General features: G+C 41.3%; 1 protein-coding gene across 1 annotated transcript in view; it reads left to right on the forward strand.

The window, feature by feature from the left end:
* TMPRSS13 (transmembrane serine protease 13) overlaps window positions 1-12,566 on the forward strand; it is a 229,667-nt gene that overhangs the window by 135,053 nt on the left and 82,048 nt on the right. Inside the window, exons 3-6 of the mRNA XM_086957023.1 lie at window positions 1,024-1,128; window positions 9,249-9,371; window positions 10,225-10,381; window positions 12,434-12,532. Coding sequence (XP_086813149.1) covers window positions 1,024-1,128; window positions 9,249-9,371; window positions 10,225-10,381; window positions 12,434-12,532 — 484 coding nt within the window. The remainder of the gene's footprint in view (window positions 1-1,023; window positions 1,129-9,248; window positions 9,372-10,224; window positions 10,382-12,433; window positions 12,533-12,566) is intronic.

The following is a 12,566-nucleotide window of genomic DNA, read 5'->3' on the forward strand; positions in this document are numbered from 1 at the left end:
TTATATAAAATAATTAGAAGTTTTAAAATACCATTGTTTGTTAAAACAATATTTTATCATTTTTTAAGCCATTATCATTGTTAACTTATACATGTTGTAATTTCTGTATGTTTAAATAATGCTACCTTTTTTATCATAGATGACATGTTTCATAAATCTAAGATGGCTGATTACATTTGAAGTAACTCTCATAGTAAAATAACAAGACTAATATTTTTTGAGTAGTGAAGGGGATTGAAAAACATTTGATAAACAACATCATAATCTTTAAAAGTGAACTATGTTTATATACAATGTTCTAGAAGTCACAACCTAAAACAATGCCTAAATAATTTTTAGAATGTATAAACAAGCTGCTCCAATTTCTAGTTCTAACATAAATTATGAATTTGATAGCAATCACTAAAAACTGCTTAAAAAAACCTCTCCATGTTATTTTGATGTACAAAGGTTAGAATTGGTACTTAAAATTATATCTGTGCTAAATTATTTAGGATGTCACTTTCGTTGTAAACAGGTTGAAATTTTGAGGCAGAAAATGTCACCACTGGCAAAGATGTTTTATAGACAAAAAACGCGTTTGCTTTCAATAAGTAGAGAGCAGCAAAATTTAAAAGTCCTGCAATTGAGAGGGAGATTTGGCCCAATTTAAAGTAAAGTCATTTGTTTTGCCTGTCAAAATAATAGCACATTTTACTTAAAAGTGTGTGATCACCGTATGAAAAAAAAGAGAATATATGTAGTGTTTGAACAGAATAAAAGAAATATTATTATTTTTCTGTAGGAATCGATGTCCCACGGATGGCCTTTTGCAGGAAAAGTAGTGGGGGTTTTTGTTCATATTTTCAAGAGTGTATTAAATTGTATTTTAACATTTATATACGCTTCTTCATAAGCCTAAGTAGGGCACCTAAGAGCATATTAGTTGGAAAATAACAAGGTTTTCATTCTGATGTTTTGCAAGTGACCTTTCATTTTCAATATTGCAATGTTTCTGATTTTTCCTTCCTTTTTTTTTCTTAGGGGGATCAAAAGGTATTTTCCCATCGTGCAGCAGGAAAGTGCGCATGGCTTTCATCATCATCATTCTGGTGGGAATTGCAGCCATCATTGGCATTGTCCTGGCCTGTAAGTTTCTTGTCTTATCACCTAAGTTTCTCCTCTTCTTACCTGATTAATTTCAAAACACAAGCCGAGGTCTGATGGAAACAATATGCAAATGTGAGGAAGCTGACATGGCCTCACTACTTTATAGAGCTGAAGAGGTTGTGCCACATGAAGCAATGATCTTAACAGTGGACGTACCACTGAGATTTATGTGAAGTCCTGCTGTCAGTCTTTCTCTCTCCTACTTTCCATGACCATCAATGGGTGGCAGGATATTACACTTTGATGGAGCCTAGATGTTCAGTTCATTGACTCAATTTTTTTTGTTTAAATCTGTTTATTAACATTTTAAAATTTCTGGTATTTCTTACATACCATCATCATTCTTTCTTTATTTCGATCACTTGGACCATAAAAGATATACATTAAGAATAATAACAGTCGAATATAATACGTGTTCATGAAACAAGAATTAAAAAATCATTGTGGTGTTCATATTATCATTGCGCAGGTTCAAAGTGCAAGTGCAAGATAAAAGTCTGACTGTAAAGTACTATATCACATTTGTTATAGTTAATAAAAGCAAGTGCAGTCACATCAGATCTAAAATTATCTATGCATTGAATTCTTATGGTGCCTGTACCAAATCCGTATCAGAGTTCAAAATGAGGCGGGTGCGCTTGTGCCAAATCGCTGTTAAAAATTTGGCTACGGCAAACACAGTCGGAGGTGATAAATCCGTCTTGAATATTCTATAGGCTGGAATGCAATGTCTGAAGCCTAGATTTTTAAGGAGAGGAACAAGCCAGTACTTTCTAGGTTTTTGGTAAGCAGTGCAAAAAAATAGAACATGTAATTCATTTTCCAGCTGGTATGAGCATGCGGGCATTGTTTGGTAGAGGGAGGGTAAGGCCAGGTGCTTGTGAATGTTCTGAGAGGAAGGGTGCCATGTCTCCACTGTAAAAATAGCTTCCTAGTCAAGACAGGGCAAATTCCTTTGTGGACTAATTCCAAGTGATAAAAGTCTTTAAATTGGATGAATGAATTTGTTAGTGTCCCCAAAAGCCTGCTCCCTAGTAAGGTGTTTAATTTTAGTTTGTAATAATCCTTTGATAAATGCTTGTGTGAAACCTTACTGCGGGCATTTTCAGGGTCTCGCCATAATTCTGGCCTTCCCAAACTTTCACATGACTTTTTTATGTATTTTAGCCAGGGAGTGTTCATCATGTTTGGTAAGCTTAAAATCTCTTTCAGCTCCATCCTGTATGTCAGGAGCTCTGGAGTAGTCCAGAGTCGTCGCCAGAATGTTAATGGTTTTAAACCCAATTCTTCATCAATCGGTCTGAGGCCCAAGTCAAGTCTAAGAGGGAAAAGCGGGGTGCTTAAAGGTAAAGCTGCCAATTGCCTGAGGAACTTGTTTTCTGTAGTCGTCAGGTTTTGACAAGGTGTATGCCCCCAAAGTTCCCCGCCATGTGTGACTGCCCCTCTTGCCTGCATTTTGTAGATTTCAAGCACTGGAGTAAGGGGTTTGTAAGTTGATTTATTTGTCATCCTGGAGATACCACCCGTTAACTGCACCAATTTAACATTGGCCTTTGTTCGATGTGTATCCCAGGTCATGTTCTGGTTAATGGTCACCCCTAAATACTCAAATGTTTGGACCCTCTCTAACCTCGTAGTACCTATACTTGGATTGGGGCGAGTTATTGACGGGGGGCTGAATATCATGTATTTAGTTTTCAGAGCATTAATCTCCAGCCCCCTCTCGCCACAGAATGTCAGTCACAAAGCCGTCCAGTACACGTTGTATCCCCATAGGGGATTTTGAAAGCAGGAGGGTGTCATCCACAAACATAATTGCGGGCACCCTGCTGCCATTAAGCTTTGGGGCATCTATATCATTAATCCTAGTCAGATGAGCGATTACCCCGTTGACAAAGAGGCAGAACAGGGTGGGTGCGAGCACACAACCCTGTCTCACCCCCCTGTCAACGGGGAATCTTCCTGAGAGCATACCATTCCTGCCACACCTGACCCGTGCAAAGTTTTCTTGATGGAGTCTCATCAATATGTTCAAGATGTCAGGTGGAATACCCAGCTCCTCTAACATGGACCACAGTTTGAGTCTTGGCACCAAGTCGAAGGCGGCGCACAAATCTACAAAAACCGTGTAGAGGCTGCCGCCCTCGAATGTTACAGTTCTCCAAAATAGCAGGGTAAGGCGGAATATCTGATCCGTTGTGGAGACCTTCTTTCTAAATCCTGCCTGGTAGGGGCTCAAGATGGAGAACTCTTCGATCAAGTCATGTATCCGATCTAGTATCAGCCTCCTGAATAGTTTTTGTGACACATCGATGAGGCTGATGGGCCTGTAATTGGCTGGTAGCAGAGATGAACCCTTCTTGAATATGGGGATAATCTCTGCGGCCAGCCTAGTACAGGGCACCTCTATGCCCCGCTGGACGGCGTTGAAGATAGACAACAGGTAGGGAGCCCAAACATCTGGCTCTTGTTTATAAAGGTCACCCGGGAGCCCGTCCAGGCCGGGGGCTTTACCAGATGCTAACCTCGAAATTGCAGCTCGCACCTCCTCCTCAGTAAAAGGGTCCCCTTCTTGCTGTGTGCCAATAGTTGGCAATGAATCAGCTAACCCTCGACTGTATCCAAAGTAGCTCCCGTATAGAGAGCTTGAAAATGATCTTCCCAGGCCTTGGCTGAAATATTGGGTTGAACTGCCGAGAGCGGCTCATCAGAGCCCGTATTTACAATTCGCCAGAATTTACGGGAATCCCTGTTTGCTAATGTGGTAATGAGATTCTCCCATTTCTCCTGTTCCCATTCAGCCTTGGCATGGGTGATCAACTGTTTATAGTCCCTTCTCCTTTCCTGTGATGGATCTATTGTGGTCTTGCTTTAGGGAGGTTAATAGGTCTGATTTGGCCTTTCGGCAGGCAGCATTGTACCACGAAGGGCGATGGCTCGTGCTAGGCCTAGTTTTTCCTGGGGAAAAAATAACTTCAGCCATAATCTTAATAAGGTCCTCATGAGCAGACCAGAGTTTTTTGTGCATGTCATGGGCATTAGATTGCTCGACGAGTGCACACACCTTTTCTTACATACAGTTGCATATGGTGACCTGAGTACATCATAATACTGTAAAACAGACAAATGACAAGTACAGCAGTATACAACATAAATCATGAATCAACAATTGTATACCTGTGGATAATAAGCCACGTGATGTGATTAGCAGATGCGCATTAAAGGTGAAGTACATGACATCACTCATGGATCAATCTTGCAACATGCATTAACGGTTCATTGACTCAATAATGCAAAGTTTAGTTGGGAGCACTGAAGGACTATGCCTCACTACATTCAGCCTTAAAGACACACACCTATTGGAAAATTCTAGATTTGTTGGAAAAAAAACACAGTTAAAAACTGATTTACAATTCTGTTTCAAATGCTAAAAACCACAGAAATTCACCACTTACGGATTGCAATGTGCATACCACACGATAACTCACACCCCCTTACCATGTTGTTCTCATAATAGCTCTTTTTTTGTATCTGTGATGTTGGCAAATTGGCTGGGGCATCCAGCATGGCTCACTGGTGGGGGTGGGTGCGGGGGTCAGTGGGTATGTTGCGTGGGGAGTGGGGCGGGGGTTAGAAAGTGAAAAAAAAACAATCTTACCTCGAAGCCGTGTCTTCTGTGCTTCTGCTCTCCTGAGTCCGCTTCCAGGAATAGGAACCAGGCAGCCAAGCTCCCTCTCCTAAGCCAATCACAACGCTGCAGTGCAGCATTGTGATTGGTCTAAGCGCTGTGACACGGCGCTAAGTCAGGGGCTGTACGGATGGGCATGTTCTCCATGCAGGGTGCAATGCTGCCTGCTTAGAGAACAGGGAAGTGCACATGACTGCTTTGGGTGGCCACAAGGGCCAACCAGTCACTGCGCATTTGAGTGGGTAAACACTCTGCCCCTGCCCTGCACCATGAGTAGAGCAGCCCCGCCTACCCGCCCACCCGCAAAGGAAACATAACTTGATAATAACTGAAAGTTGTTATCATGTTATGTTTCCTCTTCTCACACTACTTGAAAGCAGTGGGGTGACGCTCCTTTGCCATAGCAGGGAAGCCGCCACAGCAAATTGGTGTCTGGAGCCTATGGCTGTACGCTGCGGCAGTTGGCCACAGGGCCATATTACATCCACTATACCTTTAGGAGTTTGAGCCAAGGTCAAGGAAAACATTCAAACGCCAGTCCTGACCCTGTCTATGACTCAGTGTATCGTGGAATTTCTGGCCAATGTATAGTGCATGCTTGCACTCCCCAGCGACACAATTTATAGTTACAGAGAGCTCTTTCTAAGAAGGTGACACATTTGTAGTTTACTATGGGGCCACTTGCGGGTGGCATCTTTCATAATCCAATTGTGCATTGGTGCCATAAAGTGAGCATAAAATATGTACGTCTCCTATGATGACTAAACATTTTTTGGTGACCTGAAACTGAGAGAGCAGTTAACTCCCTGACAACTCTCAAGTTTTGCTGGAATTACTAATTGACTTTGAGGGGAGACTAAGGGACACATGCATCAAGCATGCGTCTGTTCGCAAACGGGACCATTCGCAGAATTGGCCCATATGCGAAGGGAAAAAAGCCTTTTCAGATGCATGTACCTTTTTTCGTTCGCAATTTAAGTAATCGCAAAAATATGCGAATGCATTTAGGGAATCGCAATTTGCGATTCCCTATTTGCCAATGTATGTGGTCTTTCCTAAATGCGAACTGTGAATTTAGGAAACGCTAATTACCATCAACTTCAAGTTGATGGTAATTTGCGCATGCTTTGAAAAGTGCACAAAGTGTCATGTAGTGCCATGTAGTGTGTGCTTCACATGTGCACACTTACCTTTTTTTGGGAGTGTGTCAGGGGGGCCTTAGGCCCCCGGGCACCCTTGGAATTGCATTCTCAATTTACGATTACCAATTTGGTAAACGCAATTTGCGAATGTATTACCATTCATTCCTACGAGCCTGGAGGTCCATAGGAATGAATGAATTCAAAAAGTCAAAATCCGCTATATTCGGTGCAATTAGAATCACCATAACATCATATTCATACAAGACAAACTAAGGTATTGAACATCCTAATAAAACTACAAAGATAAAATAACATATACAATTTCTTCTGCATATAAGATACATAAAATACATGGTACCGATAATGAAACAGCCATAGAGGGTTAGGGATATGTGGAGGAAAATCATATCAGTTAATGTAACCGGTAATCATGGTTATAAATTGATGTGTATAAAAATTATATAAAATTAAAAATATTTCTAAAAATCATCATCCAAATTTTCATATAACAATGGAGTCACATTACCTAATACCGATTCGCAATTTCTGAATCGCCATTAGCTAATGTAAAGGAATCGCAAATTTTATTGCGATTCTTACATGCATAGGCATTTGCGATTGCCAAATAGTGATTCCTTAAAAATTGCTATTTGGTAATCACAAATGAGGATTTTGATGCATGTGCCCTTAAGTGCCCATACAACGTAGATGGAAGTCCAAGATATGGTAAAAGCCTGTGGTTTTTGCAGTCCGACCAGGAAAGGTTGGATGTAGAGCGACCTGGCAGAAATTAAGCTATTGCAGGTTCTTCTGGCCTGTTTTTTTTAAAGGTGTTAAGTGGATAAATGAACCCCACAAGAGTTACTTTTGAAGGTTCCTTGGGACCCTAATCACCCACAAACAAAAATAAAAAAACGCTTTTTGGGTAGTTTCCCTGAAACATCCAAGGTGCTACGTTTCTGCTTCTAGAATTGAGCAGGTACTTTAATTGCAGCTTCAATAATTCAAGTACTGTTATTAATAACTTTTCAAAATAAGTTGTTTATTTTTTAAGCCCAGGAGTACGAAGCCAGTCAGTCTTATGAACCAGATCCACAGAAGAGCAGAATTTTTTATTTTCGTAAAGCTGAGACCCGCCCATTTGTAGGGACCAGTTTTTGTTTCATGATTCTTTTGTTCCTTAAACCTAGCCAGTACTTAACTTGAGCCCGTGGTTACGGGTGGGGGCCACCATCACTCATTTTAGGGGGCTGGCAATTATTTTTTTGCATCAGACATTTGCTGAGAAGAAGAGAGGGAAAATAAGCCTGGTGGAAAGAAAGGGGGAGAAAAGTTCAGAAAAACCATCCTAAAGTGAGAACGCAGAAAGGTGCACGAGTGAGATAAAGATGCAGGGAGTGTCTGAAAGTTGATTACAGAAGCATGAAGTAGATTCAAGTCTACCGTGTCTTGGTAGTAGGTGTGCCGACATTCAATTGCAGCTGCTGCCGGATTCTTTGGGCACTGGCACTCATTCTTTTACAAATTAAGCACTGAGCCAAGTTCCATAAAAGTATAGTCAATGGACTTCAGAACATTTACGCAATATACTGTTACCGAGGAGTATAGCCGAGACTACTTTATCTCCACCTGTTCCATGCAAGGGAGGTAGACAAAAATAATTGAAGAGCACCCGCCCCCCATCCCGTGATGATTTGCAGATCGTTCTTAAGATAATGGATTAGTGAGCAGAAATGTATTTTAGGATATTCCAGTTAGTATCTTATATACACATGTGAGAGGTTTGTGTCTGGTGCTATGTTTTGTGGGTAGCCAGTCTACTTGTGATGCTTGAGTAGGAGAGTGTTTAGGAAGGATAAAAATAGTTCTAGCCGCAAAATTTTAGGACCTTGAAGAAGGGTGAGTAATTGGCGAGGACCAGTTGTCTATTCAATCCAGTTACTGAGTCAACGAGCGGATCTTCAAATGTTTATTAGCTGGTATTGTGCAACAGTAGTGGTGGTGGTACTCAAGCATTTCGTGTGCATTGAAGTACTGAAGCATTTAATTGCAGGACAGATGTAAGTCAGGAGGTAGGAGTTGAGTGGATGTGGATAAAGTTAAGGAAAAAGGTAAAGATGACGAAAGGATGCACAGTACAGGATCTCAATCGTTGAGTTCAACGCGTGGGATCACATGGCCACCCAGTGACGAATGGCAACGAGGCACTCAGAAATGCTGGACTGGAGAATGGGTGAAAAAGTAGAGAAAAATGTAGATGTTATCAAGAGATTAATGTAGAATACAAATGAAGAATTTGTATCAGCAGCCAGGCTGGAATAGTGGGAGTGAAAGGGCCCAACTGAAAGTGAAGTGGACGCAAATAGTTTTGGACAATTAGTGACTATAAAAGATCAATGAGAGGTAGAAAGCGATTAATTCATGTGAAATACATTTGATACCGGTGGTAGTGAGAGAGTAAAGTAAAGCAGGGTTGTTAATGCTATCAAAAGAAGCAGATGGATCGACCAGTAGGAGTTTAGTTCTGAGGTAATGAATGACATTTGTTACAGGTGTGCTGTTTACATGGGGTGGAGTGTATGGAAACCAGACTGGAGAGTGTAACATCTCCACTTCAACAAGAGAGACTTGCGTTCTTGGTGCACTAATTGGGTGTTGCATGCCCTATGGAAACCCACTGAATTGCCTGTCCGCTTTTATTTGGTTATGTGACTGAGTGGGACCTTCTGACAATGCATAGCATGTTACTTTGACACAAGATCCAATGAATCACTCTCCCCTAGGTTTCATGCTGAAATTACCCATTGTACCGTTCAGATGTGTTGGGTAAGGAACTCATTCTGATGCTCTTTAGTTGGTAATTTGCCAGTAAATCCAGTATTGGTGTTATGATGTATGCAACAGATTCTCTAATTGCTTTGATTGTCATCCCACACAGGTCTCACCTGCATTGGGTTCTAATTACCCTCTACCTAACAGATATGATGGGGAATGTCTGCTTTATAAATTAGCATAATCTAGGTCCCAGGCAGTAACTGACCACTTTTATATCATTCATTCTCTGATGCGACATTCTATGTTACCATGATCTGAGGTCCCCGGGGTCCCGGGCAGTAATTGCCCACTTTACCTTTCAGATACAATGGGCTAAATGGCTGATTCTGACAATGCCTTGAATGTTATGTTGTGAAGTCGCAGTTCAATGAAGCAAGTTCAGTTCTTTCTGCACAATGCAGTGTCTAACTCCATGCTCTTATTTCCTCTTTCAGATAAATTTGGATACTTAAACAGCAGCAATTACAAGCAGATACCTAAGGAATCCTGCCTTGCAAACATGACGCGTTGTAATGGAATCGCAGAGTGCTCCCAGAGAGGCGACGAATTGGGCTGTGGTAATGTATCTGCATTCTAGCCTTTCATTATGTGCGACACAAATGCACCAAACAAATTTAATCTAGAATTTAGGGCTCACACATGGGCAGAGAAATGCTGGGTTACATAAAGTCAGACGGATTATTGAAATATATATATTTTTTTTGCACACATCAGTGTACATCACATTTGTTTTATTACAAAAATAATACATATTTAAGTGTTTTTACACCTCACTTCAAATGACGAAAGTTATGCATTGGAGAAACACAGGATCACCCCTCTCGAAGAGAAATTGAGCACATACTTCCTGCTATTCACAACAAATACCTTAAAACAATGTTTTCTCCTCCGCAGAAAGCAGAAGTGAGCTTGCCTGGTCAAAGAAATTTGTCACCGACCTAACGGTGGATGATTAGCAGTAAAGCATTATCTTTCTGGTGATCCTGAGAAATTTTCCCACAGGACCCCTACATCTTTTTCTAAACTATGAACATCAATGTTCGATGTCCATGTGTTCATTGAGAATATGCTATAATGTAATGGGCAAAACATCTACTCCAGGACCAGGAGACCTCCATTATTTTCGCTGTAAAACAAGTTGGCCAAAGTATGGGACTCAAAAAATCAAAAATTTCCCCTACCAACCAAAAGTGGAAGGGTGCAGAAACAGGTCAACACCGCTGAACATTTATGTAACTCATGTATTCATTACACCTGAACTATAGGCTACACTGTTTAGCCATAAAGCTTCTACTCCATGCTGAATGCTGTTTTAGATTTATTGTATTACAACTATCCTAAACTGGCTAGGTTTAAGCTGTGAGGATTCCATGTTATGAGTTTACCATTTACCCTTTTCTCTAACCACAGCACGCTTCAGATGGTCCGATTCCCTGCTTCAGGTGATGTCCAACACTCCACAGAACCTGAGGTCAAGAGCTCAAGCAGACACATGGCTGCCGGTGTGTTCAAGTGCCATAGATACGTCCTTTCCCTCTACGGTGTGCCGAAAGCTTGGGTTTCAGGGGTAAGTTTCCATTTTTAAAACCCAGCTAGATGAATCTAAAGTAGTAAAATAAATGCCTCGCAGCTAGTAGACATCCGGAAGTCCAAATGTTTGCCAATAAGAATGTAACAAAGTTATTGTGTCACGTAGAGACCACTCAATCCATTATTACCTCAAATTTGATATAAATTAATCTTTTACACTTTTCACAGTGTAAAAAATGCACATCTTTAAACTTAGGAAAGCCTTGGTGATTACAGAAGGGTCTAATCTATAAGACGTTTTGTAGACTTTCTTAGAGGTTTTTGTATTTGAAATGCAAAAAGAACTACTGCATTTGAACAATTGTTCAGAATTAACTTTCATGTCCATTATTCCCTCATTGCAGGAATTGGTGTGTATGGCAAGTATTGTGAGGGAGAGATAACCGTAATGTAAAAGGCCTGTGCTCACTACCCTAAAACATGGTTAAATAGGGTTATATGTAACTGGCAAATTTAATTTACTTATAAGTCCCTTTTAAAGTGGTAAGCCATATACCCAGGGCCTGTAAAATAAATGCTACCAGTGGGCCTGCAGCATTTATTTCCTCACTAATTAAGTGGCACCTTAAGGCATGTCCCAAGCCTGTCACTGCAGCCTGAATGCAGTTTTAAACTGCCATTCCGCCTTGGCAAGAACCCTCCCTTGACAAGCCTTACACATCCCTTCTATTACATATATGTAATCCCTAAGGTAAGCCGTGGATAGCCCAGAGGGCGGGGTACATTGTCATTTAAAGCTTTAACATGTACTTTTAAGTTTTACATGTCCTCGTAGTGAAAAACTCCTAAATTAATTTTCCACTACTGTGAGGCCTACCAGTCTAATAGGATAACATTGGAGATTCCTTATTACATTTAATGAGCTGTAATTTCCAATTGGGAGCAGGTAGCTATTTCATGTTTGGTGTCTGTGGAATTGTAATAAAATACCTATTTAATGATTGTCTGGTTTTTTTAATTAACATTTTGAAAATGCCACATGAGAGTTGGAAATGGACTGCCCTTAGCCATTATGTGCATGCAGCCTGCCTCCAGTCACATAACTGGGTGTTATTGACAGTTAGACTTCGTTAAGTCCTGCTAAACAGTCACACAATAGAGGAACCAGGTGTGCCTTATTGGGCCATCTGCTGGCATGAATGGGGTGGGCAGAGCTGAGTACAGCCCCACTTGCAATTGAATAGGGAGTGTTCTGCCTTCACACAACAGACCTATCACTTCCACATTATCACTTCAGCCAGCTTGGAGATAGGCAGGGCAGTCGGAAAATTCTATGCATTTCAAAGCAACTGTCTAGAACCTTCTCCCACTTTCCAGAAGGAGTGCATACAAATAGCACCTCAGACACCATCTCTTCAGTTCACTCTTGGACCTACGGCAGGACTCTGAGGACTGCCTGCCGCTGTAACCTGCTATGCATTCTCCAAGACTGATTTGCTCTTCTGGAAGGACTGCTTCACTGCCTTTGAACCCTTAGAGGCCAGCTCTGCTGTTGAGCCCTGCTTCTCCACCTGAACCCAATACTACCAGAGTGACTCCAAGGGCTAGTTTGCTGGCCTCCTCTTCAGGAAAACCGGGACACAAATATCTCCTCCCACCATCTTGAACTTGCACCTGGACCCAGCCTGAGTGAGTCCTGCACCCCCAGTGACTTTTTGGGGTTCACCTTGCAAGGGATGGTGGCTGTTGCTTGACCAGGGCTCACACCCCAGTCAACCAACAACCACATTTTTAACACATGTTATCCTAGGCAGCCACAACAGCATCTCTCCCATCAAAGAGCTCCGTTGCACTTTAGAACCATAGAAAAATGTCATCCTTCGGGTCGGGACATGAGCAGCAAGTAACTGAAAGCAGGCAGTGGAATCTGGGTGAATATTATACTTATACACATTTAGAAAATATTCTGGATAGTACTAGGATTAGTGAGACAGGAAACTGTGGTAACCATTCTAGATTTTAAATAGCAACAATCTTCTAATTGGGATATCAAAGATGTGCCTGATTTTCTTATTTCTCTTATACACAGACAGCCTGTTGCAAGTGCAGTCACCATGCCAGACAACCCAACTGGCCAAGGCCTTGTTGTGGACAAGACATCTGATACCATTCAAGGAAGTCTCCGAAGGTAAGAAACTACAAGTGTAACATGCTTCAAATCG

Source organism: Lissotriton vulgaris, chromosome 2_1, assembly GCF_964263255.1.
Source record: "Lissotriton vulgaris chromosome 2_1, aLisVul1.2, whole genome shotgun sequence".
NCBI lineage: Eukaryota > Metazoa > Chordata > Amphibia > Caudata > Salamandridae > Lissotriton > Lissotriton vulgaris.